Below are 13,274 nucleotides of genomic sequence, written 5' to 3' on the forward strand. Positions count from 1 at the left end.
AGGGGCTTCTTGGTGGCTGTGCTGGTGGCCTCTGAGTGCACGGGCCTGGATGCCGAGGGGCCGCTCTCTCAGCAGCAGCAGCTGCTGGGTCTCGGATCTAGGTCCTGCCTCTTCCCTGGGCTGCTGAGAATTCAACTCCCAGCCTGGCCACCTTCCGTGTGGCTCAGTCCCATAAGCTTTGATTTATTGTGTCTTCATTTTAATTCAGTTCAAAATATTGTGATTTCCTCTTTGATCTGTTGTTTCCTTGGGGGGGGCGGTGTTAATTTCCAAATATTCGTTGATTTTGTAGCTATATCTTTAATCTAGCTTAATTCTGTTGTCAGTGAATGCACGCAGTGCAATTGCTGTGTTTAGAAATTTATGGAGGCGGGCCGGGCGCGGTGGCTCACGCCTGTAATCCCAGCACTTTGGGAGGCCGAGGCAGGCGGATCACAAGGTCAGGAGATTGAGACCACGGTGAAACCCCGTCTCTACTAAAAATACAAAAAATTAGCCGGGCGCGGTTGTGGGCGCCTGTAGTCCCAGCTACTCGGGAGGCTGAGGCAGGAGAATGGCGTGAACCCGGGAGGCGGAGCTTGCAGTGAGCCGAGATCGCGCCACTGCACTCCAGCCTGGGCGACAGAGCGAGACTCCGTCTCAAAAAAAAAAAAAAAAAAAAAAAAAGAAATTTATGGAGGCTTGGTTTTGGCCCAGCACATGGTGTGTGTCGGGGAGTGCACCACATGGACTTGAAAGGAGCGTGTGTTCCGCAGTTGTGGGGTGGAGCCTTCCGTCAGCCTGACCCAGGTCAGTGGACGTGGTTCCAGTCTTTAATATCCTTACCGATTTTTTGGTCTAGTTTTTTTAAACAGTTACGCAGAGAAGGCTCTTAAAATCTTTAACTGTGATTGCACACATGCCTGTTTCTTTGTCTCTGCCAGTTTTGCTTCATGAGCTTTGAAGCTCTGGGGCTGAGTGCGGGTGTGTAGGCGCTGAGATGTCACCTCGTCTTGGTGCAGGGCCTTTTTCTCAACACAAAGTGTCCCTTGTCTCTTGTAATGCTCTTTGTCTTGAAGTTGGCTTTGTCTGATGCTAAACAGTAGCATCGACTTTCTTAGGTTTGCCCTTTGCATTTTCCTCCCTGCTTCTACTTTCAATCTGTCTTGACCTCTTGACATTTAAAAAGCATCTTTTTTTTTTTTTTACTTTTTTTTTTTTTTTTTTTTGAGACGGAGTCTCACTCTGTCTCCCAGGCTGGAGTGCAGTGGCATGATCTCGGCTCACTGCAACCTCCGCCTCCCAGGTTCAAGTGATTCTCCTGCCTCAGCCTCTCGAGTAGCTGGGATTACAGGCTTGTGCTACCACGCCCGGCTAATTTTTGTATTTTTAGTAGTGAAGGGGTTTCACCATGTTGGCCAGGCTGGTCTCGATCTCTTGACCTCCTCGTGATCCGTCTGCCTCGGCCTCCCAATAAAAAGTATCTTTAGAAGACAGGTGTGTCTTGCTTTGTGATGCTTTCTGACAATCTCTGCCTTTTAACTGGTACGTTTAGTCTGTTTGCATTCACTGTAATTATTGACATGTCTGGGATTAAGTTTAACATCTCTATACTTATTTTCCACTTCTCACTTCCATTTTTGACCACTTTTCCTCCTTCTCGACCTTCTTTTGTGGTAATCAAATATTTATTTTTTAGTATTCTGTTTTATTTCCTCTATTGGCTTCTTAGCTAGACCTCTTACCACTTTTGTTCCTAAGTGGTTGCACTTCAAGAGTGTGCACCCTTCTGAAAGTCTCCTTAGAATCAGTGTTGTTCACATCCCGTCTCACAAACATGACCTTGTGCTGGTGCAATCCCTCCTACTCACCCTTTTAGTCTTTCCGTGACTGTTGTGATCTACATCTACACACATTCAAAACTGCACCTTACAATATTAGTTTTCCTTTTCTTTGAGGCAAGGTCTTGCTCTGTCACCCAGACTGGGGTGCAGTGTTGCAATCACAGCTCACTGCACCCTCAAACTCCTGCCTCAGCCTCCCGAGTAGTTGGGACTACAGGCACGTACCACCATGCCTGGCTAAGTTTTTGTAGAGATAGGGTCTCACTGTGTTGCCCAGGCTGGCCTTGAACTCCTAGGTTTAAGCAATCCCACATGCTGGGATTACAGGTATGAGCCACTGCATCTGACCAGTTTTCCTTCAAATCATCAGTTAAAAAAAACACTTTCAAGAAATAAAAAACGTAACATGTTACATTTACTCACCCCTTTGCCATTTCTGCTGTTCATCCTATAGACCCAAGGAGCTTCTTACATTTTTTTGTAGTGCAATCCTGCTGGCAAAAAATTCTCTAGCTTTTATTTATCTAAAAAATGTCTTCATCACCCTCCTTTTTACAGAATCCTGGCTATGGAACTTGGGAATGATAGTTTTATTTTTCCTCGTGCCCTGTAAAGATGTTGTTCCTTGTTTCTGATGAGAACTCATGGTATCCTATCATTTCCATGCATGTAATATGTCTTGCACCATGGCCGCTTTCAAGATTTTTTTTTTTTTAATCTGTGGTTTTCAGCAGTTTGACTATCATGTGCCTAGACAGATTTTTTTTCTTGTCCTGATTGGGTTCTGTGAGCTTTTCATCTATATATTCGTGTTTCTCATTAAAATTGGGAAATATCCAGCCACTGTTTTTTCTTGACCATTTTCACTTTCTCCTCCTTCTGGGGCTTCTGTGAGTTACGCAGTTTGATAGCATCCCATGGCCCCCTGAGGCGCTGTTTGTTTTGGTTCAGTCATTTTTCTCCCTCCTCTTCAGATTGGGCAATGTCTGTTGATCTGTCTTCTAGTTCACTGACTTTAAAAATAAATATATTTCCAATCTGCTGTTAAGCCTATTTGATACATTTTTCATTTCAGTATTGAGCTTTCCAGTTCTATAATTTCTATTATGATTCTTTTTTATAATTTCCATTTCTCTGCTAATAGTTCCTATTTGCTCATTGAAGACAATTTTTTTTTGGTAATTATTTGAATACATTTTCCTTTCATTTTTTTTGAACACATTTAAGTAGTTTCTTTAAAGTCTTTATCTGATATGTTCAACATCTCTGCCATTTTGGGGTCAGTTTCTATTGACTGCTTTTTCCCCTTGACTATGGGTCATATATTCCTGCTTCTTAGCACGTCTAGTAATTTGCTGTTTGTGTGCCAGACATGGTAAACGATACATGCTGAATCTCTGGGTTCTGTTATTTTGCTCTGAAGAGTGTTTGCTTTCATTCTGGTGTGCAGTTCAGTGACTGACTGTTCACCTTGAGCTTGTGCAGGCTTGGCTTTTGGCTTTGTTAGGGCAGGTCTGTGGAAAGTTCATTCCCAGGCTTGTTAAGTGGGGTGGAACTCAACTTCCAAACTCTGCCTCTCCTGCAGACCTTGTCAGGGCTTGGTTTCAAGTTTTGTTCTGGTAGATCTAGGGTAGGCCATACTCTAAGACAGAATCCTGTTCCTGAAGTGATGCCGTTCTGGTAGCTCAGCTGGTCTCAGGCTGTCACGCAGTCTTTGCACTCAGGCTGACTGGACCCCCAGCAGTGTTGACCTCTTGAACCTGTTCTGTTTAACTCTGCAGCTCTGGTTAGCCCTGTGGAGTCCACCGTGGGCATGTGCAGTCCAGCCCTCACACAAGACTCGTAGGGACCCCTTACACAGTCTTCAGCTCCCTCCGTTCCTTTGCCTTGCCCCACGGATTTCAGCCCTCTGACTGCTCTAGATTCTGATCTTTGCCTCCTCAGCTTAATGTGACCACTATGTTCTGCGTGGACTTCATGCCGAGGGCATTGTCTCCAGGCAGAGAGCTGTGGGGGCATTTGGGAGGCCCACCTCATCAGCTCCCCTTCTCTGCCTAGTGTTTCCTGCCTGTAAACAGTTGCCTTGTGTATTTTGTCCATTTTTTATGGTTGTTTGCATCAAGAGGACTAGTCTGGTACCAGTTACTCAATTATAGCCACTTTCCTATTGTTCTTGCTTTATGGATGATATGTCAGTTTATTGGCTAAACAGATATTTACAGTTATTTTGGGGGTGGGGGCACAAGGTCTTGCTCTGTCGCCCAGGCTGGAGTGCAGTGGTGTGATCATAGCTCACTGCAGCCTCAAAGTCCTGGGTTAAGCAATCCTTCCACCTTAGCCTCCCAAGAAGCTGGGACTACAGGTACATGCCAGCATGCATGGCTAATTAAAATTTGTTTTTGTAAAGACAGGATCTCTATATGTTGCCCAGGCTGGTCTTGAACTCCTGGGCTCGGGCAGTCCTCCTGCCTTGGCCTCCCAAAGTGCTGGGATTATATAGCTCTTCGCTGGGAATTGTACTCTTTATCATTGTTAAGTATTTTATATAACCTTACCTAATGCTTTGGCCCTAAATTCAAATGTTCCTGTTATTCAGATTACCCTGTTCTTCTTGTTTGCATTTTCCCAGTATATCTTTGCCAAGAGTTCCTTTGGAATCTCCCTTGTACATAGCACAGATTTGGATTTCACTTTGAAATTCAATCATAAACCTAGACTCAAATGATCCTCCAACCTCAGCCTCCCAAGTAGCTGGGACTACACAACCACGCCTGGCTAATTTGTAATGTTTTTAAAAGACAGGGTCTCACTCTGTTGCCCAGGCTGGAGTGCAGTGGTGTGATCTTAGCTTATGACAGCCTCAAACTCCCAGCCTCAAGCAATCCTCCTGTCTTTGCCTCCCACGTAGCTGGGATTACAAGCATGAGCCACCACACTCAGCCTGTTGAGTATATTTAGATCTTTTTTTAACTTTATGCAGATATACAAGGGAAATACTAGGAAACAAAGGCACCTACAGTGAGGTGGGATAGGAGAAGGAAATGATGCTATTTTTGTCATTACTTATGGTGGGGGAGCTCAGATAATCTCTCGGGGATGAGGTTGACTATTATATCTTTGGCCCCTAAGGACAAAAACTGAGCTAAATCAGTGAACTTAACAACCATCCTATCTCTCTTAGTGCCTCCCATATTTCTGTGAGTTATATAACCGGTTTCACAGCCATAATCCCCATATTGTCTTAGAGCTAATCCTATAGGCAAGTGGGTCCAGTGCTCCCTGCCAGACCATTTGCAGCAGTTCTCCAGTTATCTCTTATGAGACTGGAGTTAATCTCCTAGTCCTTCAAGAACAGCTTATGGCTGCAGGATTCTCTGAGTTCTTACATGTTCAGAAATGTTGGTCTGTTGTTTTTATAGTTGAGCGACAGTTTGGCTGGATATAAAATGCTTGGACCTTGCTTTCCTTCTCAGCCTTTGCAGGCATCACCCCATCATCCCTTGGCACCCATGTGGCTGCGGAACATTCTGAGGACGGACTAAACGGCACCCTCATCATCAACACGGTCTTTTTGTCTGGCCATCGAAAGTTTTTTAGCTATGAAGTCCAATAACTTTATTAGAGCGTATCTTTTTTTTTTTTTTTTTTTTTTTTTTTTGAGACAGGGTCTCACTCTGTTGCCCAGACAGGAGTGCAGTGGCAGTGATCTCAGCTCACTGCAGCCTCCATCTCCTGGGCTCAGCTGATTCTCCTGCCTCAATCTCCTGAGTAGCTGGGATTACAGGCACATGCCACCACCTCCAGCTAATTTTTTAAAAAATTCTTATAGAGATGGAGGTCATGCTGTTTTACTCAGGCTGGTCTCAAACTCTTGGACTCAAGCAATCCTCCCACCTCAGCCTCCCAAACTGCCGGGATTACAGGCATGAGCCACCACGCCCAAACTGCCGGGATTACAGGCATGAGCCACCACGCCCAGCCCATTCTGCCCACTCTCCATCATTCCTGCCCTTTGTGTCCCTGGCTGTCCTGTTAGAGTCGCTGCTGCTGCTGATTCTCCTTCATTGCTTTGAGTTTTCTTCCAGTTCTCCCCTGAGCTCTGCCAGGTCAGCTTTCCTCCTCCGCGTTCTTCTGCTTTGGGTTCTTGTTTTACGGGACGCAGAGCCAGAGCTTAATTCATGAAGTTTTCTTTTGTTAATTTATGACAGCATTGCTTGGTGACACTTTCCATTGGCCTCTGCTGAATGTTGCCATTGTTTTTTCCTGTTTCTTCTTCCTTTTTCCTTGTGCTGTCTTTGCAGAGATGTGTGATTCGCAACTGAGGGCAGCGTGGCCCCCATCGGGAGGCCCTTAGAGAAGAGGGTGCTGACGGAAAGCTCACAGTGCATGGGGCTGGTGTGGCAGGAAGTGGCCCTTGTTTCTTGTCGTCATGGTGGCAAAGTGCCTCTGTCATTCAGTGTGTGGGCACAGAGGTGCCAAACTTCCTGCAGCACATGGGACATGTCGCCCTGTGGAACCAAGAAGTGCTGTGGCCACAGAGGCAGCGCTAATCTCCCAACTCCCCAGCTCCCTGCTTGTTGCAGGAGAAGAATGTCAGGGAGGGGCCGGGGCAGGAGGCTTCCTGCGCACCCAGCGCCGAGTGTGGGACGCTCGGCCCAGGAAGAGGCCAGCGCCCCGACAGCCCCGTGCACATAGGATCTGCCTGTGTGGCTCCGGGTCTTGTGCAGTGCCCCACCCCCTCTCAGAACCCAGCCGGGGATGTTGCCCCCACCGGGCAAGGGGCACTGTGTGGTTCCTGCCGCCTCCAGGACGTCTCCCCCTTGTCCCCGCCTCATCCTGCCAACCCCCCACTGGGTCTTGCTCTTGGCAGTGCTCCCAGCCCTGTTGAGCTTGGGGGTTCACATACCTCATGGTTTTGCTGAAGATGGAGTTTGTATTTCTCATCCTCATCAGCTTTGGGGTGGTTGTGAGGTTCTCTTGGGAGAAGCGCCAGCGTTCTGCTGCCGTCAAGCCCAGGACGTGGCCTCTCACTAGGCACTAGGGTGCAGTGTCTTCCCCGGGGTGAGGAGCCCCAGGATCCAGCCCCTCTCCTACAGCTGGGACATCCCTGTCTCTCTGCTGCTCTGTGACTGGGGAAGGAGTCGGTCAGAGCTGGTGCAAGGAGCAGCAGGGCAGGGCCGAAGACCAGTCTGAGGGGAGGGCTGGAGTCCCCCATCGTGGTCTTAGGAAGAGTAGGAGGTCAGCTGTGCGGGAGCGTGTGCCCCTCACGTCCCGGGCCTGTGGGCCTGCGTCTCTCCTGGTTCCAGCTGCAGGTGGGGCGCCGGGGACAGCACTGCCTCACGGGCTTAAGCAGTGGCCTAACGCCTCTCCTCACTCTCACAGGTGCGTGGGACTCATGAACTCACCAATCCCGGGATCGCCGAGATCACCATCCGGCCAGACCGCAAGATCCTGGCCACCGCAGGCTGGGACCACCGCATCCGCGTGTTCCACTGGCGGACGATGCAGCCGCTGGCCGTGCTGGCCTTCCACAGCGCCGCCGTCCAGTGCGTGGCCTTCGCCGCCGATGGCTTGTTGGCTGCGGGCTCCAAGGATCAGCGGATCAGCCTCTGGTCGCTCTACCCACGCGCGTGACTCACCCACTCCCCTCCCGGGAGACAAGGAGGGCGGGCAGGGAGGTGGGCATCGGGCCCCAGCCTTGACCTGAAACCTCAAGGGCCTCTGAGGACCAGCAAATCATGGCCCAAGGACCACGAGGTTGGTGTTTCCTTTTGTGGAGTGTGTCATCACAGGACGGTGACTCTGGGGGCCAGCCAGAGTCCTGGCTGTCCAAGGCCTACGGGAGATGTTGGCTTGGGCCTGCTGTGTTGCCAGCTGAGGGTATTTTATAATAAATTTCCATTGCCAAGTTGCAGGCTTGAGGTGGGAGCTCCCTGAGGAGGCCCTGGTCCCCTACTTAGCATCAGTGCCCTCAGACCCCCACCAGGCAGGATGCTCAGCCCCACCCTCACCCATTGTTGAATGGGCCACCCCAAGTGTGGGTTTCCTGGGCCAGGCCTCCGGAGATGATAGGCCCCAACCACAGCTGCCTGTCGATGTCCACGTGACCCCTCGCCCTGAGGAAGCCAGGAGCTCCCAACACATAGGTTGAGGCCAGGATCAGGATCAGGAAGTAACTGAACTCCCTAAAGAGTGAAGCTGATGCAGAGAAAGATGCCTGTGAGGGATGGCAAGGGGGGCTTGCAGCGCACAGGGCCAGGCCAGATGTGGGATCCAGGAGCGCATGCCTGCCAGTGTAGCTGGGATTATCTCTTATCCAGTTATCTCTTATGAGACTGGAGTTAATCTCCAGAGAGGGTGCAGTGGGGAAGGCACGCAGGGTGCGCCTCCAGGTGAGTGCTGGGCAGAAGGCACGAGAGCAGCGAGGGAGTGACAAGCACTGCCTCACAGCGGCCAAGGCCACAGTCACAGCTGCAGCTGCACACAGGGTGGCCCCCAGGGCACAACACAGCAAGAACAGGACTTAGCAGCCAGAGCCTCACACTGCAGGCAGCCGGGCCCAGCCTGGCTGGTCGTCTCCTCCTAAACGCGGGTGTTGATTAGGAAAGAACCATGACCCTGATTATTGGAGTGGGGCCCATGGGCAGATCCAGAGAAGCCGGAACCACAAACGCCTGCGTCTGCCCTGATTGCCAGAAGAGCCCCTCTAGCTGAAGGCCCGGGGCAGTTGCCCTGCAAGGCCTTGCCAATGCTCCTTGGGACCCCCACCCAGGCTTCTAGTCCTAGAACTAGACTAGAGTCCAGCAGGTCCCCAGGGTGAGGTACAGAGGGTGACCCTGAGAGGGGCGCCAACCTCCTGCAGGACCACGTGGCATTTCCAGGTTTCCAGGCAGAAATCTGGAGAACATGTGTGGGACGGATCGGAAGGGTGTGGGATCCAGGTGGCCAGAGCATGGGTGGATTAGGGGAGTTCCTGGAACAGACCTGCTAAACGGAGGGCTGGACTGGGCGCTGCAGCTTGGGGCCAGGAAGGCTCCGGTGCCGGGTTGGGGGTGGAGGGCTGGATTACAGCCTGAGGGCGGCTGCACTGGGTTAAGTGGATGTGACCAGCCGCCGTGGGGTACGGTCGAGGAGGGCTTCCAAGGCCTGGGGGTGGGGGTGTTGGATTTGTCAGTGAGACCTGCGCATCCACTGCAGGGGGTCCCAAGACCGTGCCTCCCAACCCCACTGTGAGGAACATGGTTGCTGGGGGGCCCGGAGTCCTCGAGGGGTCCTGTGACCACTCTTCTCTGTTGGTTCCACCAAACGGGAATGTCCGTGCTGGCCGGGAAAGCAGCCCCTGGCCCAACCTTGGAGACCGCCCGACTTGAGCACTGACCTGGCCCCACTGGACAAGGGTGGCCACCAGGTGCCAGGACCTTTAGAGAGGGGGGCCCTGCTGCTTCTCCTTGAGTGTCCCGTAGCCAGCCACCGGGATGCGTGGGGCACTCCGGGAGGGATTTTCACATCACTGAGGTGTCAGGGAGGGGAAGGGTCCTGGGTTTAGGCTGCAGTGACTGCAGGTGCTGAGGGAGCTGCACCCTGGGCACTCATCATAGGCTGTCACGGTGAGGGAAGGTGTCAGGTTCTGACATCCCCACGACAGCGGCAGGGTAGGTAGAGTGGGAGTTGGCCTTGAAGTCTCCCTGCATGCCCTTGACAGCCTTGCCAAAGCCATGCCACTGGGCACATCTGCCCCACCTCAGCTCCCACCCTGAGGGTTCTGGGCCTCTGCCCCTTCCCCTTTTTATGTCCCTGTTATCTTTGGCATCATCACTATAGTTACAAAACTCCCTAGGTCCCACAGCCACAAGGCGTGCATCCCACATGAGGGCCCAGGTGTGCACGCCAGCATGAGGTTGGGGAGTGGCGCTGCCTGCCGGCGTCTTACCTACAGGCCATGAAGAGCTGTGGGCAGGGATGTACAGACCTTGAGTCGACCCCTGGCTCTTGTGCATTCAGTCAAAGGCACAAGCAGGGCAGATGGCAGGCAGCTGCCCCCTAACCTGGCCCTGAGCTGCGTGCCCCAGGCCACGTGGCGTTGAGCAGTGTCCAGGCACATCTTGTTCCGAATCTCAGTGTGAAAGGGTGGAGTCAGGGGACAGCGTGAGTCCTGCATGCCTGACACAGCCCTCACCCCTCCAGTGCACAAAAGGGCCAGGTGCCCGCATCTGGGTGGCTAGGCAGACAGGGCCCCCCTTGCCAGGCAGATCCAGCTTCTGAGGCCTTATAAACGTCCTGTGGAGGGCGGGCCCAAGACTTTCATTCACCTGGCTAAGCTGCCTGGGAGAGCAGCAGAACCAGTGCTGGGGTCCGAGCCGGCCAAGAGCAGTGCGGCCCTCCTGGTCCTGTTCCTCTCTTGAGCTGCTCTGTGGCGTCTACAGCAGGGCCATGTGGCTCTGGACAGGCTGGCCTTTGTGTCAACAGAACCTGGGTCGTGATGAATCACCATGCATCTGACTAGCCTCAAAACCCCCACAACAGAAGAAGAAACAGGGTCCCAGTTCCAGACATCCAGCTTGGAAAAGATGTACCTGGACATTGGCGATATCTTCCTAGCAAACAGCCGCTTCCTGCAGGCTGGCAGGAATGCCACCAGAGCCGGCAGTGAAGACATTTAGTGGGGAGGAGGGGTGGCCCGGAGGCAGCGCCCGAGGGTCAGCATGCAGCTCCTGGGAAGAACCTGGGAGGTGACTCCTGGCAGCATGGCTGGTCGCTGCCATCACGCCCCCAGCCAACCCACCAACTGAGAGACGCAGCCTTTGTTCATCAGCCCTTCCTCGTCTTCCTCCATAATGCTCCTGGGTAGCAGTGAGGTCTCTCAAGCCAGAGAGAACTTGTGTTTGAAAATAACAGTGGACATGTCTTGCCATTTTCGGTGCCGACTCAGGTAGGTGTGTTCTACCATCCTGTGTTTTTTGGATTTTTTTTTTTTTTTTTTTTTTTTTAGTCAGAGTCTCTGTCCCCCAGGCACAATCTTGGCTCAATCTTGGCAATGGCACAATCTTGGCTCACTGCAACCTCCGATTCCCGGGTTCAAGCGATTCTCCTGCCTCAGCCTCCCGAGGAGCTCAGGACCACCTACATAGTTGCACACCACCATGCCCGGCTAATTTTTTATTTTTTTATAGAGAAGGAGTCTCGCTATGTTGCCCAGGCTGGTCTCGAACTCCTGGGCTCAAGCGATTAATCCTCCCACCTCAGCCTACTTTCAAAGCACTAGAATTACAGGACTGAGCCACTGTGCCCGGCCCACCATCCTGTTCTTATTGGAAGACTTTCCATGTGTCGAGGCGCGGACACAATGCAGCTGGTCCTCTGCTCAGGGCCCCGCAAGGCTGTGTCAGGGTGGCAGCAGGGCTGGGGTCCTTTTCTGTTCAAATCCAGATTCTTGCGGCTGTGAGCCCCAGCCCTGGGCACTGTCCGCATGGTGGTGTCTTCACAGCCAGCAGGGGTGGCCTTGGGGTGTTCCGTGGAGTAACTTTCATGGCCCAGAGTGGGATCCTGAGTGGCTGGAGCCGCGAGCTCCAGCATCCCCAGCCACTGCCTCTGGTGCAGGTGGAGTGGGCCCCTCTGATTACCAGGAGCTATCAGAGGGGCAGCAGGTCTCACTCCACTGGCCGGCAGGCAGCTGTGTGCAGGGACACGGGCCCTGGCACGTCTGCCTGGTGAGGCCCTGCCTCCTGCCTCCAGTGCCAAGGGGCCTCCCCTCTTGATGGTGATGCCACCATGTGACCTCTGTGCAGCCCCAGTTTATGAGGTAGGTTCGGCCAGCACCCCATTCACAGGCGGGCAGCACTCACCCAGTAATGCGCCGCCAACAGGGTCCCTCTTGGACAAGCAGCTGTGCCTAGAGCCTTTTCCTTCCTCCCTGCGTGTTACTGGCAGGCTAACAGACAGCCCCGGCTCTGAGACCAGGAGAACCTGCCTCCGCCTCTGGTAGCGGGCGTCCCTGCAGGCAGATTGGGCTCAGCACGTAGACACTGAGGGGTCAGCCGATGCCAGGAAATGATCCCAGGAAGGGCTCCAGAGTACAGCCCAGGACCCGCCGCCGCTGCTGGGCGCTCCATGTTGACGTGCTGTGCGTGTCTCCACTCCCCAGGCAATGATGTTCAATCAGGTGTTTCCCACCTGTGTCTCTGCCAAGAAGTCACAGAACACCCTCTGCACAAAAGGACTGTTTGCACAAAGAAAAACAACCCTCCGGGGGTTCTTTAGAAACGCTTATACTCAATTAGCTAGAACTTCATGCGAAATCCCAGCGTGGAAGACAACAAGCCGGCACCGGTGAAAACTTTGCCGTGCACCTGCCCTCCACCAAGCTGCCAGCCCCGCCAGCCCCACCAGCCCTGTGGTCCTAGGCGGACACAGCTGCTGCAAGATCCCCCAGGCCTGCCTCTCCTCGGGGTCTCAACCTCTATGCCAGATTTGCCAGCAATCCCCCTTCCCACCTTGTGGGTGGAGGGTCCCTGAGACCCCCTGTCACTCTGTCAGCTTCCCCAGGTCAGCGAGGTGTGGCTTGGCCCCCACGCATCAGCTTTTACGGGAGGCCCATTAGGAGCTGGGCAAGAGAGACAGAGGGGAGGCCAGGCAGCCACTGCTGAGTGGGACGGGTAGCCCAGCCCATGAGGCTGGCCAGCTCTACGGGGGAGGTCCCACAGCACTGGCCAGGAAGTCCACATAGGAAAGCATCAAATGAGGGATGAAGCCACGGACGATGGGGACGACGGCCACAGGGTGTACTAAGCCGAGGAAATTAGTAGGAGGTGCTCAGCCTGTTATTTTTTTTGTTTTGTTTTGTTTTTTGGTTTTGTTTTGTTTTAAGAGACCAGGGACAGTAGGGGTCTCACTCTGTCACCCAGGCTGGAGTGCAGTGGCATGATCATAGCTTACTGCAGCCTCCAACTAATAGGCTCAAAGAGAAATCATTAAAGCTGACTACAGGATAACATTGTAAGGAAGCACTGAATATGTTCTTTTGCTTTATTCTGTTCTTGAAAATGGAATAAAATGAGACTTGCCTCAGCCTCCCGAGTACCTCAAGCTTCCACCATCCAGCTGTGCAGGTGGCCTGGGAACAGCAGCACATCTGTCTTCTGCCACCTCTTGCACGCACACTTGACCTCCTGACTTGGATTCTGAAACCTGTAAAATGTGGGGTGTTGAGAAATCGAGTTCATCCTGGTGCCATTATCTCTTGCTACATTAATAAACCACCTCAAACAGAGCAGCATAACAGCCATGCTGTGCACGTGGGCTCTGTGGGTCGGGAATTTGGGAGAGGCTGGGCTGAGCGGTTTGTCTACTCCATGGGGTGATGGCCAGAGCTGGAGGATCCGCTTCCACCACAGCCTCTTCACTCAAGTGCTTGGAGCCTTGGCTCCATTCAGGGGCTGGGCACAGTGGGGACCA

At 52.7% G+C, this 13,274-nt stretch overlaps 1 protein-coding gene and 1 long non-coding RNA gene across 6 annotated transcripts in view; one reads left to right on the forward strand and one right to left on the reverse strand.

Annotated features, from left to right (window-relative positions):
- The window catches only part of GNB1L (G protein subunit beta 1 like), a 70,626-nt gene extending 62,893 nt beyond the window's left edge, over positions 1-7,733 (forward strand). For 4 of the 5 annotated variants that reach the window (XM_028827450.2, XM_028827451.2, XM_015149651.3 and 1 more), the window contains one exon: positions 7,206-7,733. In XM_028827450.2, coding sequence (XP_028683283.1) covers positions 7,206-7,457 — 252 coding nt within the window. In that variant the 3' untranslated portion in view covers positions 7,458-7,733. 5 annotated transcript variants of the gene reach the window in all.
- Positions 6,101-6,851, reverse strand: LOC144331992 (uncharacterized). The gene is made up of 2 exons (XR_013399650.1): positions 6,730-6,851; positions 6,101-6,331 (listed from the first exon to the last, which is right to left on the reverse strand). It is a non-coding gene; the product is annotated as an uncharacterized LOC144331992 (long non-coding RNA).
- Positions 7,734-13,274: the final 5,541 nt, after the last annotated feature.

This window comes from Macaca mulatta, chromosome 10 (genome assembly GCF_049350105.2).
Source record: "Macaca mulatta isolate MMU2019108-1 chromosome 10, T2T-MMU8v2.0, whole genome shotgun sequence".
NCBI lineage: Eukaryota > Metazoa > Chordata > Mammalia > Primates > Cercopithecidae > Macaca > Macaca mulatta.